Below are 20,329 nucleotides of genomic sequence, written 5' to 3' on the forward strand. Positions count from 1 at the left end.
CCCTGCCAGTCGGGCACCTGCAGATGGTTTGATCTCCAGACGTCTTTTCCCACGCCGTTGACACACTGTGTATTACTATTGCGAAACACGTGTAAAATTTGTTGTGTGATTCCGGATTCTTATGCTGATCTTTTTCCATGTGTTGGAGTCCTGTATTTACATTCCATGTGCTGTGGCTGTGTTGTTTCTAAAAAATTGTTTCTAAATCGCATTATAGAATAGGATTCAGAAATGCCGAAGTCAAAAAGAGACAGAAAAGGTAAGTTTAATCATGTATTGGAAGTCAGTTACACACTGCCAAAATGCCAGTGCAGTGCAAGCAACCGGCTGGTCATGACGACGGTCGCAAACTCACAACTTCCAACCATGGAGGAATAAATCCAACTTAACTCTCAGTCTCATTATGTTTCTCAACCAGCAATTAGCATGACGACCAGCCAAATATTGAAAATGTAAATTGTAACGTTGTGAACTTGTGAATAGATGACAACGTGTGTGTGTGACTGTGAGCATGGAGCAATAAACTAGTTTATTGCTCCATGGTGTGACTGTGAGTGACCGTTAGCTCCATGACCATGATGACCATGGTGTTACCATCATGGAGGAGAAACATATCATAATATAATGGTGAAGGGAACTTTCTATTAATAAATTTTGTATAAAAATATATTGTATTCTTTGTATTTTTAAATTTCATTGTTAATTTTGAAGAAATTGTTATCCGCTAGCTATCCATATATTATAATAAATAAACATGGCTGGTCTTAAATTCAGCATATTTATAATTTATTGATGGTGAGTATTGGACTCAAAAATTCATTATTTGGTATTGGATTGAACATTTTAATCTGGCATAATAATATGGCGGATGGTCATGGTCCGAGAGAGTGAATGCGTTCATTTCAATATCATGTGTAAACTTGCCTCTAGTGTAAAGTATGCACCGGCGGTCGTGGTTCAAATCCCGCTCTAGTCATAGAAACATACATACATACAAAAATACCTCCATTTCAAATGTTCTTTGTTTGACCGTCACCCCAAATTAGGGAATAAAAACATTACAACACAAGTTTGGAAATTAAATAAACCACACATGGGAATACTCTGGGAGTTTAAAAAATACAAACACAACAACAAAAAAGGAGAGCAAGAAGTTACAGTGAGTGATAAACGAATTTATAAAAATTGAAAAACTAAAACCCCCAAAACTGTCAGTCGGTGAGTTGTCTGGTCTGGTTATTAAGAAAAAGGGATAAACAGACTTTCATTTGTTTATGCAGACTTGTCATTTTCAGGAATAAAGAGCTGATCTGCTGGAAACTTGAAATCCATGAGTTTACTTTAATTATTGATTGCTCTTTACACACAGTGTCATTGACAAACACGCGGAAGAAAGGTCTGGAACTGAAGCAGAAGTTGATTGAAGAGGTACAGTAGCTTTCTCTTTTATGGCCTTCTTTTTCCATTTAAGAAACATCAGGGCCTTTTTTCATTAAGGCTGTAAGCAGGAACGGCATTCTGCTCTACAAGCCAGGCTCCTAGTGGATGATACTCATGCCTACATGTTCTTGTGTACTGTGAAAGGGGTAACCCCTTTGCAGCACCAGGAGTAGGTGGTCACGTGCCCCTGATGGCAGTTGAATGTGGTTTACAGCCCAAATAGTTTTAAAGGCAGTGGACACTATTGGTAATTACTCAAAATAATTATCGGCATAAAACCTCATTCGGTAATGAGTAATGGAGAGAGGTTGATAATATAAAACATTGTGAGAAACAGCTCCCTCTGAAGTGACATAGTTTTCGAGAAAGAAGTAAATTTCTACGAATTTGATTTTGAGACGTCAAGTTTAGAATTTGAGGTCTTGAAATCAAGCATCTGAAAGCACATGACTTCGTGTGACAAGGGTGTTTTTCTGTCATTATTATCTCACAACTTCGATGACCAATCGAGCTCAAATTTTTACAGGTTTGTTATTTTTTTTTTCATAGGTTGAGATACACCAAGTGAGAAGACTTGTCTTTGACAATTACCAATAGTGTCCAGACTCTTTAACAAAACAGTTTAAACAAATTACATTGTGTTTATATTTTTTCCTACAGGTTCGAGGATGTGTAGACAAGTACGCTAGAATCTTCCTCTTCTCTGTTGAAAACATGCGCAACAGTAAAATAAAAGACGTCAGAAACATGTGGAAACACAGCAGGTAATTATACGCACAGATAGTAAACAGAAATTTAGCAATTGGTGGATGAGTACGTAAGCGCTCGCCTCTCACCAATGTGGCCCTGGTTCGACTTCAGGCCAAGGTCATGAATAATGTGTTAGGGTGGTGGTCAGGTTGGCATAGATCTTTCCACGCCGTCACAATCTTGGTCATGTTCCCTGTTTCCAACAGTAACCTGTTTCCAACAGTAATGAATTGCTAACATTCATTGCGCAAACATGGCACTAGACTATTGTTTCGTCCAGCCGTCAGTTTGGCAACTATGAGTTGGAATGGAGTAAAATCAAGATGGCCACACTGTGATGAAGGTCTCTAAGTGGTATCTTTCCTCACCTTTACCTCTAGGATCCCAGTTCAAATTATGCTCCGTGAAGCATCAGGCAAGGTGTTTGCCTTGTTGTTTACTCATGCAGTTGTAATTTTAAAAGCATATTTCCACTTGCTTTACAGGTTCTTCTTTGGTAAGAACAAAGTGATCGCCATGGCCCTCGGTAAAGAAAGAGAAAGTGAATACAGAGACGGTTTGCACATGCTCAGTAGAAGACTGCAAGGCAATGTGGGATTGCTATTCACCAACGAATCCAAAGAGGCAGTTAATGAGTAAGTTAAAATCACAATGCAGCCCTGCAGACTGTCTTAAAGACACTAAACACCGTTGGTGGTTGTCAAAGACCACTCATTCTCCTGAAGATGAGCAGAGTATACTGTTCGAAATTCGTGACCCAACCGACTCTTTTCAGAGCCAACACTCACCCTAAGAGATTTACACATGGTTGAACCCGCATGTTTACTATTTATTTATAGTTTCTTCTTATGTCTCAACACCATGCAAAGCTTCAAACAATACTTACTCTTCTCGCTTGTTGTAAACTTCTGAAAATTCAATTGGTCGTTGAAGTTGCGAGAGAATAATGGAAGAAAAAACACTCTTGTCACACGAAGTTGTGTGCTTTCAGATGCTTGAATTCAGTACCTCAAACTCAAACTCTGAGGTCTTGAATTCATATTCAAATATTTTGGTGAGAAATAATTTCTTTTTCAAAAATTTCGTTACTTTGGACTTCTCACCATGTTTTATACTATGGACATCTCTCCATTGATCACTAACAAGTAAGTTTTTACGCTAACAATTATTTTGAGTAGTTACCAATAGTGTCCATGTCTTTAATTTGTCTGATGTAAACTGCAATTTGTATATTTTAAATATTGTTGTAACCCTTCTCCAGGGTGATGGGGCATGTACCTTTTTGGATTAACCCTTTAGCACGCACCGACAGGAAAACAAAGCTACGAAAAGTGGTTGTAAATAATCAGAACATACCTTGAGAAATGAAAATGAATGCCTCTATTATCAACAGATACCTTCTGTACCTAAAATAGCGGTATTCACCAGAAAGTTTGACGCGAAACGACTTTCGACCTTTGAACCTGACGTCATTTTTTTCTTATGTGGACCATGTGCTATTCTTAGACTGTTCTCATCTTGAGATCGCGCTCTATCTACGGCTGTTTGCTGCGTTATAGTCGCATGTGTATAACTCAGGATACACCATGTCAAACTGCGCGGGCGCGTATGGGCGGTATGCATGGTCATACACAGGGCGCCTCCGGGCGTTATGCGGGCTAAAGGGTTAAAACAATAAATCAAATCAAATTATTCTCCCTTTTTTCACCAAAATGAAAATTTAATGTTTATTGAATTAAATTTAACTGAATTGAATTTGTTTATTTTCATAGATGGTTTGAGACGTTTGTAGAGCCCGATTATGCAAGATCAGGAAACCTAGCCAAGTCTACCGTGGTTCTTGATGAGGGACCACTCAGTCAGTTCTCTCACTCTATGGAACCTCATCTCAGACAGCTTGGACTTCCAACTTCACTAAAGAAAGGTCAGTGTCGGTGAACGGGTTTGGGTACTTTTTTTACCACAAACATTACAAACGTGGTCAGATTTACATTTAACTTTGAGATTTAAGATCAAAGATGTCAGAAAGCTTCCCTTAAAATATTACTTGCTGAGGTGTTGTAGTTTTTGAGAAATGAGAAAAAAAGTTTAATGGAAATTATTTTGGCAAGTACATGCGATGGATTTTCTGCGACTCTCCTGAAAACATTGCTCTGTGATTTCCACTTTTTGTAAAAAATAACTTGATGACTAATGAAGCTGAAACTTCTACAACTAAATTATATCTCACATATATTCACTCACAGTGAGTCAGGATTCATGTTATAGCCAAAAACGTGATTCACAAAAGGTATTGAAACCTTTTAAGAGCACCAGACTGTTTTTTCTGATCAGCAGAGTATTGGTTCAAGTCACAATCTTGGCGCTTGTGTCTTTGAGCAAGATACTTGACCATACTTGCTATTCTTCGATTAGGATATTAAGCCATCTACAATCTCGGCCATATCTCGTTGGGCCCCACTGCCCCCTTTCAATGTTGTTCCATTTGCCAATCTTCTTCTGCGTTACAGTCAACATTGAGCGGGGGACGGGGGACAATTTTTTTTATTGTCAATGGGAAGTCGCAGGGAATTGTTTTATATAACGTTAGGAATGGTTGGCCCAAGCCTGTTGTTTCGGGATTGTAGGTCCTGTGTACTTGAATTGTTAGTTGGCGCAAAAGAACCCAGCACATTTATCGTGGTAATGGTTTACAAGGTGCTGTGGCACAATATGCTCCCCAGCAAACGAGGGTCGCCGGGGCGAACCCCTTCACTTTTCAATAAGTGTGCTGGGTTTTCTCAGATTTCTAAGACTGAAAGTTCAGATGTCCATGGTGTCTGTTTGTAGACGCTGTGGACAGGCATGCAGTTGGTGGTACCCTCTGTCTCCTAAACTTTGATGTATTTGAAGAAGTTCTTGATGAAAATGATATTAGTTTTTCTTAAAGGAACACGTTGCCTTGGATCGGTCGAGTTGGTCTTTGAAAAGCGTTTGTAACCGTTTGTTATAAAATGCATATGATTAGAAAGATATTTTAAAAGTAGAATATAATGATCCACACAAGTATCACTCGAAATTTCATGGTTTTCCTCTTACCTCGTCGACAAACACGGTCGGCCATTATGAGAGTCAAATTTTTGACTCCCATAAATGGCCGACCGTGTTAGTTCGCAAAGTTAAAGGAAAACCACGCAATTTCGAGGCAAATATGTGTGGATCATTGTATTCTACTTTTAAAACGTCTTTCCAACCATATGCATTTCATAACAAATGGTTACAAAACGCTTTTTATAGACCAACTCGTCCGATCCAAGGCAATGTGTTCCTTTAACGTTTTCTCAGTAAGGAGACACTGCATTCAGCCGAAACTTTCACAGATGACTTTTATTGTCTTTTTGTATCTTTCTTCATAACTTTGCATAATATAAAAGCATAAAACAATTGTTGACCCTATCTTTACAAATGTTGGTAAAATGTTTATTGTGCGTATTTATGTAACACTTATTGTTTTGTGTTTAGTACTTCTTGTAAATCAGAATTGTTTTGCCGCATCATTTTTTCTTCAATATTTGTTTTATAACACCCCAAACATTTCTAAATACTGTAATATTTAGTTACAAACCTGAATGCTATAATCCACGGACGATGCGAATACAGACTGCGAAAACTTTTACTGTGCTGCTGTAGTGTCATGTAATCCGAAATGGTTACAGACTATCACTGTGCATACATGTTATTGCATTGGCTTGTATTGTAAAACATTATTTTTGCTTATTTGTGTTTGTTTATTTAATTATTTATTGACATGTATAGTTATATATAGGTTAATCACTACCTTGTGTATTGTTAACCTCAAAATGGAATAGAAGTAAAGTGAAGTGAATTGACTTGGATTGATGTTTGTACTACAGGTGTAATAACGCTAGTTGGTGAACACACAGTGTGTAAAGAAGGAGAGTCCTTGACACCAGAACAGGCTAGAATACTGGTAAGATGACAAACATGCACAGAGCTTGCTTTGCATCAAGGCCCAATTCCATAGAGCTGCTAAGCACAAAAATGTGTTTAGCATGAAATGTTTGCCTTGATAAAAAAAGGATTACCAACCAAATGTCTACGTGATTTTTTATAGGATAAGCAAACAACAGCTGATTACCAGTAACAAGCAAAATGCAACAAGTTGAAATTTTGTTGGCAATCTTGTTACAATCAAGGAAGAAATTTCATGCCAAGCAAATTTTTGTGCTGAGCAGCCCTATGAAACTGGACCCTGATCTTCAATGTTTTCATTTTTATGGCAGATTGAGTCATGAAATGTAAAGTTGTGTGTGGCCAGCTTGTGTTGATCTTTTGGCCCTTCATACAAGACTGTGTTGTGCAGTGTGTACAATTTTGTGTATTGTGTGCTATAGTTATGGAGGTTTAAAGGCAGTGGACACTATTGGTAACTACTCAAAATAATTTTAGCGTAAAACCTTACTTGGTGACAAGTACAATGTAATGGGGAGAGGTTGATGGTATAAAACATTGTGAGAAACGGCTCCCTCTGAAGTGACATAGTTTTTGAGAAAGAAGTAATTTTCGTTGAATTTGATTTGAAGACCACAAGTTTAGAATTTGAGGCACAAAATCAACCATCTAAAACGCACACAACTTCGTGCGATGAGGTTGTTTTTTCTTTCATTATTATCTCGCAATTTCGACGACCGATTGAGCTCAAATTTTCACAGGTTTGTTATTTTATGCATATGTTGAGATCCACCAAGTGAGAAGACTGGTCTTTGACAATTACCATTAGTGTCCACAGCCTTTAAAATCAGTACAGGGGATTATTTTTGTGACCAGTGGTCTAGTGCACTAGGCTTAAGTTCTGGAGGCAAAAGCCTTGGGGTGTGGGGATTCAAATCCCAGTCATGACATTTTGTGGCCTTGCAGTGACTCTCCAGCAGGACCAGTTAGCTTGCCTATTCACTGGTTTGTAAGGTTTTTCACTAGTCCATATTATGTCATATTACACCCGGGTAAAACAGGCGCTCCAGAGTCGCGCCCAACCAAATTGATGAGGAGCGACTCTTGGTCAACCCAAATACTTTTTGGTTTCATATAGGAAAACTTAACATACATGTAACATTTACATTATGTTCAGCTTATGACAAGATCGACATCTGAAACCAAGGCGCTTCAGTCAATCTTTCGACTTCTAGCACGTCCAGTCGCTCCTAACTATTTCAGACGTCAAATTTTTCATGCACTTCATTCAATAATTTGGTTCGGCGCGACTCAAAAAATGTTGGACTTGTACATTCTATTGCTTGAAGTTACTCATGCAATGTTATCCTGTTGCAGAAACTGCTTTGAAATATTGTGGTTGATTTTAAGATTGACCTTGGGCGTTTTAACTTGTGTTTGGCTAGCAGGCCACTGTTGAAGGAGAAAGCTATAAATGTGTTGCAATGTTTGAAAATATTACATTTTGTTACCTGTAGTTACTTATGCAATGTCATCATTTTGCAGAAACTGCTAGGCAACACCATGGTTGATTTCAAGATTGACCTCCTGGGCATGTGGTCCAACAACGGCACATTTGAAGATTTCAAAACTTCTGAGATCACAGAGGCAACAAGTTATAGAACAACACAGGAGGATGGAAGTGATGGGGAGCAGGAGGAGGCAGAGAGTGGGGAGGAGGAGGAGGAGGAGGATGTGGAGGAGGAATAGAGAAACAACCTTCTACAGATAATGACTTTTATATTTAAATGAAGCCACACACAAGCTTGTATACGCCTGAAACTGTAGACCGCCTATTGTCCCTCTTTTGATTATACTCCCGTTGGTTTTGTACACGTAGTCCATGTGTGGACCTTTCCCGAACCGTGGACTCTATTGTCCTCTCTTGTTATAGGTCCCAGGTTTGAATGTGTATACCTACTCACATGGGTACCTATGTGTGCCGCTCCAGATTTTTAGGGGTTAAGACCATCTGCTGAAGTTTTCTCAGGGCAAGTCGTACCATTTTGAGGAATATTACTCCACTTAGTAAACAATAATTAGACGCCATAAGGTGTTCCAAATAAAAAAGATATTTAAAAATTAGGATATTTTGAACTGCATGAAATGTGACATTTACGTAAAAGTGTCACGTAAAATCTCATCATGAACCGAACGTAACCGTACGTATCGGGCCAAACAGGAAGTATGTGCAAATTTAATTGTTGCCCACAACTTATTAATCAAGAATTGTCTGATGTGTCATCATTATAAAGTGATAAAGCACCGAGTTTTTTTTAAAGGCAGTGGACACCATTGGTAATTGCTTAAAATAATTATTGGTAAAAAACCTTCCTTGATAACGAGTAATGGAGAACTGTTGATAGTATAAGACATTGTGAGGAATGGCTCCCTCTGAAGTGATGTAGTTTTCGAGAAAGAAGTAATTGTCCACGAATTTGATTTCTAAACCTCAGATTTATAATGTCAGGTCACTAAATCAAGCATCTGAAAGCACACAACTTCGTTGACAATGGTGGTTTTTCTTTCACTATTAACTGTCAACTTCGACGACTAATTGAGCTCAAATTTTCACAGGTTTGTTATTTTATGCATATGTTGAGATACCCCAAGTTAGAAGACTGGTCTTTGACCATTACCAATAGTGTCCAGGGTCTTTAAGTACACAGCAGAACAAAGTCCGTCAAGAATTACAATTGATTTTATTCTCTCACAATACTCTCGCGAGACTGCAGCATGCTCAACACAAATTTACAAAACAGCTTGCAGCTTCTCCCGAAGACGAGCAGAGTGTACGGTTCGAAACGTCTAGACCACACCGGGTCTTTCCGGAGCCAACACTCCCGCAGAAGAAATCAATTTTGTTTATACTCTTTAGCATTTATTTTATAGTTAGTTCTTAGTTTTCCGCTTCAAACACCGTTTATTTTGCAGTCACAAAATTCAGTCCGTTCTTTCTTTGCAAGTTATGTACATGTATACCCTGCTCTACAAAGTAGCACTCAAACTTGCTTAGCATGAAATTTTAGCCTTTAATATGAGGATTACCAACTAAATGTCAACGTGATTTTCAGGATAAGCAAACAACAGCTGAATACCAGTAACACGCACTAAGCAACAAGTGGAAATTTTGCGTTTTTTTTGTATGGAAGAAATTTAACCCCTACTAAATTTGTGTGCTTGGTGGCTCCTCGACTCGAGGAGTTACCGGCACAAAGGAGAATGTGATCTTTCTTTTGCATGCTGTGATAAAATGAAATAATAATAATAATAATAATAATAATACAAGGGAATGGCCGGTCACATTCAATGTTTTAACTTTAAAAGTTGAAACTTTAAAGTTACAACTTTAATGCGAAAATACGAAAAAATACGTTATTATACGTATAATACAAAAGTGTAAGGCCGCCAGGGCTAAATATTACCACGGCAGTGTTTAAAGGCAGTGGACACTATTGGTATTTGTTAAAGACTAGTCTTCACAGTTGGTGTATCTCAACATAATATGCATAAAATAACAAACCTGTGAAAATTTGAGCTCAATCGGTCATCGAACTTGCGAGATAATAATGAAAGAAAAAACACCCTTGTCACACGAAGTTGTGTGCGTTTAGATGGTTGATTTCGAGACCTCAAGTTCTAAATCTGAGGTCTCGAAATCAAATTCGTGGAAAATTACTTCTTTCTCGAAAACTATGGCACTTCAGAGGGAACCGTTTCTCACAATATTTTATACCATCAACCTCTCCCCATTACTCGTCACCATGAAAGGTTTTATGCTAATAATTATTTTAAGTAATTACAGATACCGGGTGTCTCAAAAAAAAACTATAGGCCTACACTTTTGAAATGGCTGCCGAATACAAAATATACGATTCTGGGGCAAAATGTTTATGTGTATGGATAGCTAATGGTCTCAACTTTCATATGACATCAAAAAGTCAAGAAAATAATTCATGCCTGGGTGAGTACTGCTCTTTTTTGTGAAGGGTGTAAAAATAGGCTGCGCAGGAATTAACCTTTCTTGATAAATTCATGATCAAATGCGATCAGTTTGGGTTTGCTGATTGAATTTTATGGTTTATTAAACCATTTGTTTGTTTAATTCATGAGTAAACAGGAATTGCTTTTTGTTCTTGTAGCATTGTAACTTTCACTGGTAGTGGTAGACTCAGTGGTGTGATCAAGGGAGTCAGGATGAGGTGATGGTAGATGTTGCAACTTCCATGTTAACAAACTGTGTTTTTTCACATCTGTGACTTTAAATAAAAACCTTCACCACATTTCAGTTATTGTAAGATGAGTTGAACATTTCATTTTTTTCTCTTAATGTCCAGATGGGAATTAAATAAATTGATTATTCAAATACGGCTTGTTGAAAATAGGAATGTCACAGATGTTTGCTACTTATTCTTCAGGTTACCCATTGACCTGAAATTAGTAGCCGAAATCTTGGATTGAATGTTGTAAGCTACAAAGGACTACCTCTCACAAAGGGAAGGCTAGTTCCTGCGCAGCCTAATTCTCAACCCTTCACAAAAGTTAGCAGTGTTCACCCAATCATCAATTAATTTCGGACTTTTTGGTGTCATGTGAAAGTTGAGACCATTAGCTATCCATACACATAAACCTTTTCCTCCAAAATCATATACTTTTTATTCGGCAGCCATTTAAAAAGTGTATAGGTTTTTTTGAGACACACGGTAGTGTCCACTGCCTTTGAGAAAACAAGTCAGTTGCATTGAATGACCGTATGTATAGCAAGTACAAAATTGACAGTGGAGTGACCTGACGGGCTCACTGGAATTTGTTACCTGGGCGAATTAGCTCCATCAGCTTTGCCTCGGTCAGAAAATCGCCGTTGAAGATCAGTTGACAAAATAATACAATGCACTTCCTAGACTTGTGGACAAGTCGTTAAATCGGCCCCACGCGCTGAGATAGTGCTCCCCCGACAACACTGCTCTCGCGCGAACTCACTGCTCTCTGTGATAGCGGTTTCATAGACCTTATTGCAGATAGCGACTTTGAACAACTGCGCATGTGCGCGCAAAGGACTGTGGGAAAAATTTGGCACCTCGCTCAAAAAAGTAAACAACGTTCAACGTTCGTACACGATCGATCGGTTTGCAAAATGGATGTGGCAGGAGTGAACGAGAAAGAGCTGATTGATAGAATAAATAGTTCTGGCATAGACGAACTAAGGTAATCTTTAGCTAAAGTGAATGTGCCAAGACACAGTAGTTAAAGACAAACTCCAAAGGCGACATTTTTTCGCGATAAAATTACTGTTTTTAGGTTTGCCCGTCTACGTCTGTAGGGCGTCGGAAGACTGACATTGACAAGGTCAATGGCGAAAAGTTGCAACACGGATCAGTGACCCTCCCGCAACCATCAGTCACCCTCGAAGGATCGGAAATAACAACCAAAACTTCCCACCAGTGACTCCGATTTGTGCTGACAAATACTTCGACAAAAGCATGGACGACCTCCATGACAAAAGTAAGACATTTTGTTCTGTTACAAAACAGAGAAACATTGCCAAGGTCATGATGATCGAGGACTGTCATGACTGTTTTACAAAAAATAAAAACATTTCTTATTCCTGGTCTAGATAGAGTCCAGATATAGCTCTGTGGATAAAGCCCATCAATGGTTACATTGTCTTGATTCGATTGTATCTGTAATTGTATGCCACTAATCAGCAATGACGTGGACGTAAATAGAATAGCTTGGTAGTTGTACATTTTTAAAACTTCATGTGGCAGATGATACTTTTTCCTTATTTCTCACACCATCAACTTTTTAGGTCTACCACTGATATGGTTCAAAATTAAAGTGACCAAAAGTGACTAAGTAATTGTGGTTTGTACTTATATTTATTAATATAAATCTATTTCTACCTCCATGGTTATACCGTAGATCATGACATGACAAGTACGACAAGGTTCTGGTGTAGGTCCTAGCATACTTCTACTAGTTTCTAGAACTTAGAAGTAGTACTAGCATAAACATTTTTTATTCAAGGGTTCAGTTTATACAAGTTTGATGTACACGTATTGTACGAACATGATTCTGTGCATAATATAATTTCATACTTTGTGCTTTGTTTTGTGCATGTATTACAAAAATTATACTTTTAGTACACTGTACCATAAAGCATCAAGTTGTAAGCTTTATTGTTAGACCCTACTGGTACTGTAATAATGGTATGTTTGTTATGTCTATAATTTTATCATATGATATGAGACTATGAGTTTTTGTAGGTTTGTAATTTGAAAAGCAAGGACTAGGTCACACGAGCGAAACCCTTCTTAAGGTAGGAATTTGAAAAAAGAATATAACTTCTTTTAAATTTTTGTTTTCAAATAAGTTTGATTTATTCAATAAAAAAAATAGATTCTGCATTGGGCATCCTCAAAAAATAAATCCTTTTGGTTTTACTTGGAAATTGTCACCATTTAACTTTATTATTTTGGGGGCAATTATCCCAATTAATACATTTTTGGTTATGATAGACTAATAAAAAGCCATATTGAGAAGACTATTTATACAGTAACTCGCTTTTATATTCTTTATAAATAATCTATATTTGTTCATCTGTTAAACCTGATTCTAAACTTATATACTGATAGGTCTCATTTTGTAGTTTAAGTGGGTGAAAAGTCATTTCAAACCTTGCCATCAAAGAAGAAGTATTGTGAGCACTTAAATGTGATTCTCTGCAAACTCTGCATCTTCAAAATTTGGATTTAAATTAACAAGTAAGTAGACTGGCACTGTGGTCAGGTGGTTCAGGGCCCACTAATAATGGGTCCAGTACTGCCAGAGGCAATTTGTTATGTATTAAGCTGTCTCATGACTTAACAAAGCCATTATTAAAACAATTGATATTTATTAAGCTGCAGCCACCTTTGGCAAACACATCATGCATGTCAGAGTCCTTGTTCACAAAAAGACTCTAGAAGAGGGTGATAGCGGTTGGTGGAGTGATAGCGCCCTCTATGGGCGGCGGAAATTTGTGGAAATACAAAACAGGGACGTCTTGCACCAAGACTAATGAGGAGTCGAAATCGGGGAGCCATCAGTTCGCGCGAGAGCAGAGAGTTCGCGCGAGAGCAGTGTTGTCGGGGGAGCACTATCTCAGCGCGTGGGGCCGATTTAACGACTTGTCCACAAGTCTATTAAGTTCCTTATTGACAAGGTTGGGTGGTGGCTTGCATGAGTGGTTTTCATTGAATAAGTCATGGTCTTTTCTTCTCTACATATTATATGTATATTATGGTATAGTTGTAGATGCATCATGGCGGGATAAAAACATGTATTTCGTGCGTGCATTTCTCCATGGTTTGTCCACCCTCCATGGTTAAACTCGGCAGATCCTTAAAGCCAAGGCTGCTTGATTAGTGGTGGAAAGCAGATTGGAAACAAAAGTGCCAACAGAAACAAAACTTTGGGAACTGAAGGTGCTGGATTTAAGACAACTGCATGGAACTCAATGTGCGCAGTGAACTACTACTAGACATAGTGCGAGTAAAAACTGGGCTGCTCTTTTAACATAGGCTTGATGCTAGTCCACCCCTAAATACATCTACGTGTATTGTAGACAAAATAAAATGGTGGGTTGCGGAATTTGTTGGCGGTTGTTAAGTTATTTTACTGATGTAGTTAAAGAAGGTGGTTACGTGGGATGTATTGCCGTACTTGGGGCATTTGCAGACTGGATGACTTGGATTGCAATGACGAAGAGTCTAGCGGTGATGTTACCGACTTTACAGGAGCAGTTTGGCGCTTCAACATGGCTGGTTGGGTGGATGATAGCTATAATAGACGGCACTGTGGATCTAGCAGGTACAATTTGAATATATAGTGGTGTGGAATTTTTGACATAGTCAATGGGATTATTATTATTATTATTATTACTGGTTTATTGTAAAAACATCTGCTTGTCGCAGTCCAGAGACTGAATTAAAATACATGATTTACATTATCATATAAACATTTTAAAAAGCAGAGGAGAAAATTTATACACAAGAAAAATTGAAAAATTAAGAGCAAAGTCAAAAGAGACGTTATGAGAACTAAAATTAGATAAAACAAAAACAATAAATATTTAACAAGCCCACTTAACTAACAAACCCAACTGAGACCAACCAAAAAAACACAACAAACAAACAACCAAACGAACATCCAAACAAACAAACAAGCAAAAAAAAAAAAAAAAACCCTAACAAACAAACAAAAACAAACACCCCGACATACAAACAAACCCCAAGGAACAGCAGCCCGACAAACATACCCCCCCCCCACCGCCAACAGACAGCACAACAAACACCCCAACAAGCAAACAAACAAACAAACAAACAAACAAACAAACGAACAAACAACCAATCAAACACCCCAACAAACAAACAAACAAACGAACGAACGAAGGGACAAACAAACAAACAAACAAACAAACACTCCACCAGACAAACAAACACTCCACCAGACAAACAAACACATTAAAAACACACTAACAAAAAACCAAACACACACGCGCAAAAAAGTTAAAAAAGACAAAACAAACAAACAAACAAGAAAATAAAAACCGGGAATAAAATCGATGGTAACAATTGGAGGCCTGCCAAAATGTGTTACAAGTTCAAAATACTGGTGAGGTAGGGAATGGGGCTAGACCTGTATCGGTTGGTTCTGCACCTAATACTAGACAGAGTCGGAATTCCCAAGGTTATTATATACGGAATGCCTTTCGTTGCATTTTCTCGAGGCACTCTCTTTGGACTTTGGTAAGACCACAAAACCAGGTAGGTGAGGCGTATTCAAGAGTTGGTCAAACATTATTGCAAATACACTGTTCTCAAGTCATTAACAGGAATGTTACATCGTTTAAGTTGACGTAAGAAGTACAGTTTTTTGTTGAAGGCTTTACACATGTAATCAACTTGAGTATCCCATTTAAGGTTTTCTTGTATATGAATGCCCAGCCAGAAGCTTAACACAGTTCGTTTGATTGATGACATTATTACCAATTTGAAAAATGGGCTTAACAGGTTGGTGCTGGAAGCAAGAAATCATGACTTGACATTTTTTGGGGTTGAGTCGCATGTGATTTTTTAATGACCAGGAATGCAAACAATCAAGCTGCTGTTGCATTAAACTTGTTTGGTCATTATTACGATATGTTTGAACCAACGACATCATCTACGTATTTGTAGTGGGAAACCTCAGGAGTGCAAGAAACAAAGTAATTTTCATTGCTAAAAAAGCCACCTGCCCTATTGTTTAGTACCCTGGGGGACCCCAGCATTGGTTGGTTCCCAGCTGGAAACACCATATCGAACAGCTTGACTTCTGTTTGTTAAAAAACTACATACCCATGAAATAATTGAAGTACGAACACCAAGGTTAAGAAACTTTTCAACAACAATCTGATGATTTACCCTGTCAAAAGCTTTTAAAAAATCAAAGTTTCCAACGGGAAGTCATTAAAAAGACGAAAACGTACAACATACCTCGACTGACACGCAGAACATGTGAAACTGGAACAAAAATTAGCAGAGATCACAAAACTTTAAAGGAAAAGCCAGAGCGAGCTCTAACAGCTGCGATGTGGATGCGCTGAAGAACTCCAAAAGATTCAATGGGAGACTTTCTGGGACGATAGAGGGCAGCAGACTTACCGGGTAAATCCATTGTTCTCAGAATTATGCGCATGTTCAGAACTACGTAAACAATGGAAATTTACCCGTTATGTCTGCTGCCACCTAGCGTTGGAAAGTCTCCTATTGGATTGGTGTGGAACTTGGGACATTAATTCAATGGGGTTCAATGGGTTCCACAGAAGCTGATGCCGTTGAACTCAATAATGAATCCCATTGAATCGTATAGTAAAACAATGGGATCCCATTGAATCCCATTCAAAATATCAAAGGGACGCAATCGGATGCAATGGGATTGCTGTGGAATTATGACATATTATTCAATGGGATCCAAAGGGGATGCCATCGAACCCAATTGAATCACATTGCATCCCACTCAAAATATCAACGTGACTCAGTGGGATTCAATGGGTACGTTGGCTGGGACCGGACCCTTATACGCAGGTGGGGCATTTCCGGGGCCCATTTTATATAACATGTAAGCAGTCCTTTAGACCGCAAAGACTCGTTACAGTATATATATAACTCTATGGACCGGACCTTAAGTGTTGTCCCACAAACCAGTCATAAGAGGGCGCGCTTTAGCGAGTTACAACTGAGCGCAGCACTATCCAATATCAAGCAATAATCGTCTTGGGTCAAGACTAGGACACCCTAAGTGTCCTTGCACAAATCCAAAGTGTCCAGTGCCTTTAAGGTTTTCTGCAAGTTCTTGGATGTTAATTTTTTGACTGTTTATTACTGATGAAACATCCCGCAGGTCCATTTGCACCAATACTGGGGAATACATTTGGTGTGCGGACGGTCTTTATGGTCAGTGGTACAGTAACTGGTGCTGCATTTATCTGTTCAGCTTTTGCAACAAGTTTGTCAACAATGGCCATCATTCTTGCAGTTGTGGGTGAGTTTTAAATATTTATTTGTTATTTATTTAAATTCTTCGGATAATACAAACATAAAGGCAAAAGTTCATAAAAAGATGTGCCCCCAGACCTTGCTTGTAAAAAGGGTAACAATTTATACACTATACACACTTCACAGAAATCTAATTGCAGTCAAAACTAAAAGCACTACACACACGATAGATAATAATTTATATGAACCGCCACACAAACAAAATATTAATATCGAAGTCTTATATAGTGCATGTTTACCAAACAAGGTACTCATGGCGCTGAGTTTATACAAACTTTCAGAAAGATAGGTTATTGCAGTGATAGATTCTGAGACCCAATTATTTAGCACCTTATAAGGATGTACGAAATATGAAAGCAGAAACGCCAACTAGACGAGATGAAATGGGGGAATATAGTAATATTATCGCAAAGTAAAACTGTTCCATTTCACGAGGCGAAGCCGAGTGAAATGGAACAGTTCAAATTTAGCCACTCAATATTTGTTTTATACAACTGACATATAGATCCTTGTCATTTGATGTATTTTAAAAGTATAACATTATGAAAAATCACACAAATTAATGACAACCAAAAATAATATAGCGCGGCAACAATGCACAAATCGGATCACAACCTTTTGCACAGGTGCTCCCATGTTTTAGCAGCGGCGCGGCGGCGCTGTACTGCTAAAAAAATACGTCACTTCAGAGGGAGCTGTTTCTCACAATGTTTTATAACTCACATACAGATCCTTGTCATTTGATTGGCGGAACTTACCTCACGTGACATTCACTATTACTCCCATCTGCACCGGCGATCAAACAGACCTATATTATTCGCCCATGGGGAATAGCATTTCCCATTCAACAGGGATCATCCTTGTTCCCAATGTTTTTTAGCAGTACAGCGCCGCAAAGATCTATAATGTCAGTTATAAATTATAAAACAAATATTGAGTGGCTTTAAAGGCAGTGGACACTATTGGTAATTGTCAAAAACTAGCCATCACATTTCGTGTATCTCAACATAAGCATAAAATAACAAACCTGTGAAAATTTGAGCTCAATCGGTCATCGAACTTACGAGATTATTGAAAGCCAAAAAACCACCCTTGTCACACGAAGTTGTGTGCGTTTAGATGGTTGATTTCGAGACCTCAAGTTCTAAATCTGAGGTCTCGAAATCAAATTCGTTGAAAATTACTTCTTTCTCGAAAACTATGGCACTTCAGAGGGAGCCGTTTCTCACAATGCTTTATACTACCAACCTCTCCCCATTATTACTTGTCACCAAGAAAGGTTTTCTGCTAATAAATATTTTGAGTAATTACCAATAGTGTCCACTGCCTTTATTTCTTGACTTGGGAGGAATATTATCGCTCGGTAAAATTTGGACTGTTCCATTTCACTCGGTTTCCTCTCGTGAAATGGAACAGTCCAAATTTTACCTTGCGGTAATATTCCTCCCATTCCACTCTAAGCCACTCAATATTTGTATACTCTAAACCTCTCCCCATTACATTACCCGTTACAATGTACGGTGTAATGGTAATCTAATCTAATCTAATCTAATCTAATAATTAGTTTGAGTATTTACCAATAGTGTCCACTGCCTTTAATGAAAAAATAAATTTTGAACTACATCGAATTTTGTTTTCATTATAGGACCCACACTTGGACTGGTCAATATATTATCCCGAGATCTAATTGGTCGATATTTTGACAAGCACCACACAACTGCATTAGGCATAGCTGGCTTGGGTACTTCTTTAGGGTTCATTATCTTCGCCCCTCTCACGCAATTCCTATTGGACCTCTATGGTTGGAAAGCGACGATGATGCTCCTTGGTGCATTATTCTTCAATCTCACCGTGTGTGGCGCTCTAATCAAACCAGAAGATAAGACTACGTCAGGTAATGGAGGCTACCATTCGGTCGACAAAGATGGCGACCATTCGGCCATCGACGATCAAGAAGACGGGTCAAGTCGACAGAGTCGGTCGTCGACTTGCACAACAATTCGTAAACTTATCACCGCGAGTCTTCAACTAGATTTGTTCACTTCGGTCCGTTACTGGCTTGTCACGTTCGTCACAGTTATGACGTGGCTCACGTTCGCTGCGTGGGTGATCTACTTCGTACCGTACGTCACTATCTCCAAGGGATACTCACTAAGCGAAGCTGCTAACTTTGTTTTAATCTTCGGTATTGGGAAGATCTTAGGGAGTTTACTTGTGGGTCAAACCGTCTCTGTTTGTGGACAAATCGGTCTCGGTGCTAACGTATGGATGTCGTTTGCAATCTTCACTACATCAACATACTTTTTTGTTGATCCATGGTTGACTGCTAGCTGGGCTATTTCTGTTGGTGCATTCTTTTTCGGATGTTTTCATTCGTTCATGTTCATACTGGGTGACGTCATCACGAAAGAGGCGATCGGTGTGGATCAGTTGGGATGTGCGCTGGGCTGGATCGGATTCAAAGCTGGTGTCGTGAGATTCGCATTCCTGTTCTTTCCAGGTAAGCATTTTAAAACGCTAAACTCATAAACTGCTTCATCGGAACTGTAGTTTTAACTTAATTATCCTCATGCTTTTTTAACAAACGGTTACAAACGCTTTCCCTAGACCAACTCGCCTAAATCTAAGGCAACGTGTCCCTAGACACTGGACACTATTGGTACCAACTTGTCAAAGACCAGTCTTCTCTTCGCACTTGGTGTATCTCAACATATGCATAACAAACATGTGTTAGTTTGAGCTCAATTGGTTGTCGAAGCAGCGAGAAAATAATGAAAGAAAAAGCACCTGAAAATCTAATTATGAGGTATCGAACTCAATTCGTGTAAAATTACCTCTTTCTCGAAAACTACGTTACTTCGGAGGGTGCAGTTTCTCACAACAACTCGCCATTACTCGTTACCATGTAAGGTTTTATGATAATATTCATTTTGAGTAATTACCAATAGTGTCCACTGCCTTCTTTCTTATAATAGGTCTTTTATTATTCCCGATTAGGTTTGGTGTTTGACACGCTCGGTAGCTACACCTTGGCGTTTACCATCATGGGAGGAATTAATCTTCTGAGCTTCTTTGCCTTTCTCGCATTGATGTGGCTCAAAAGATACCGCCAAGACACAGTCAAATAAGTGTTTCTGTCATGATTCGTCAATGATCACAGGTGATCGGGTACTTTTTGTAGGACACAAAACACAATAATGCACTCATTTACTTTAAATTCATAGGATAAGAAGATAATAATAGTAGAAGGCTTCCCTACTATTTACTGAGGTTGCTGCAGTTTTCTTTTCTTTTTTGAAATTAGTAAACAAGGCCACGACAATTATTTTTAGTATGTAAAACGTGTTTTCTTTTTCCAGTTATGGTAAGATCATAGGTTTTCTCGGTCAAATTCGGCAAATGAGCAGCCAATTTCATTTTCATGCATTCGAAGTAAAGCTGTTTTGCCTTTCCAGTTGTTACTGAGTTTCAAATTCAGATTCCTTTAGCACTCTGTTCAATTTAGCGTATCGTCATTCTTTTTCGTGACAAACACGACTTAAGAAGCGTCTGCGAATTTTAATGCTGCTTTG

The 20,329-nt window shown here is 38.5% G+C and overlaps 2 protein-coding genes across 2 annotated transcripts; both read left to right on the forward strand.

Moving 5' to 3' along the window:
* Nucleotides 1-87: 87 nt before the first annotated feature.
* On the forward strand, nt 88-8,519 carry LOC117305856 (mRNA turnover protein 4 homolog). The gene is made up of 7 exons (XM_033790738.1): nt 88-259; nt 1,370-1,428; nt 2,101-2,204; nt 2,676-2,825; nt 3,963-4,114; nt 6,084-6,160; nt 7,687-8,519. Exons 1-7 carry the CDS (start codon nt 232-234, stop codon nt 7,888-7,890), a joined length of 774 nt encoding a protein of 257 aa, XP_033646629.1. The 5' UTR covers nt 88-231; the 3' UTR covers nt 7,891-8,519.
* Nucleotides 8,520-13,491: 4,972 nt separating this feature from the next.
* On the forward strand, nt 13,492-20,033 carry LOC117305865 (monocarboxylate transporter 12-like). The gene is made up of 4 exons (XM_033790747.1): nt 13,492-14,031; nt 16,603-16,743; nt 18,403-19,257; nt 19,755-20,033. The coding sequence occupies exons 1-4, from the start codon at nt 13,797-13,799 to the stop codon at nt 19,883-19,885; spliced, it is 1,362 nt and encodes a 453-aa protein (XP_033646638.1). The 5' UTR covers nt 13,492-13,796; the 3' UTR covers nt 19,886-20,033.
* The last annotated feature ends 296 nt before the right edge of the window (nt 20,034-20,329 follow it).

The sequence above is a fragment of the Asterias rubens genome, unplaced genomic scaffold (assembly GCF_902459465.1).
Source record: "Asterias rubens unplaced genomic scaffold, eAstRub1.3, whole genome shotgun sequence".
Taxonomy (NCBI): domain Eukaryota; kingdom Metazoa; phylum Echinodermata; class Asteroidea; order Forcipulatida; family Asteriidae; genus Asterias; species Asterias rubens.

What these genes read in the sequence shown, in the direction of transcription:
- LOC117305856 (XM_033790738.1), top strand. Translation starts at nt 232, where the DNA reads ATGCCGAAGTCAAAAAGAGACAGAAAAG. An exon ending in AGCAGAAGTTGATTGAAGAG is followed by an intron (nt 1,429 to 2,100) that starts GTACAGTAGCTT and finishes TTTTTCCTACAG; the next exon opens with GTTCGAGGATGTGTAGACAA. An exon ending in TCCAACTTCACTAAAGAAAG is followed by an intron (nt 4,115 to 6,083) that starts GTCAGTGTCGGT and finishes TTTGTACTACAG; the next exon opens with GTGTAATAACGCTAGTTGGT.
- LOC117305865 (XM_033790747.1), top strand. Translation starts at nt 13,797, where the DNA reads ATGGTGGGTTGCGGAATTTGTTGGCGGTTGTTAAGTTATTTTACTGAT. An exon ending in CATCATTCTTGCAGTTGTGG is followed by an intron (nt 16,744 to 18,402) that starts GTGAGTTTTAAA and finishes TTTTCATTATAG; the next exon opens with GACCCACACTTGGACTGGTC. An exon ending in CGCATTCCTGTTCTTTCCAG is followed by an intron (nt 19,258 to 19,754) that starts GTAAGCATTTTA and finishes ATTCCCGATTAG; the next exon opens with GTTTGGTGTTTGACACGCTC.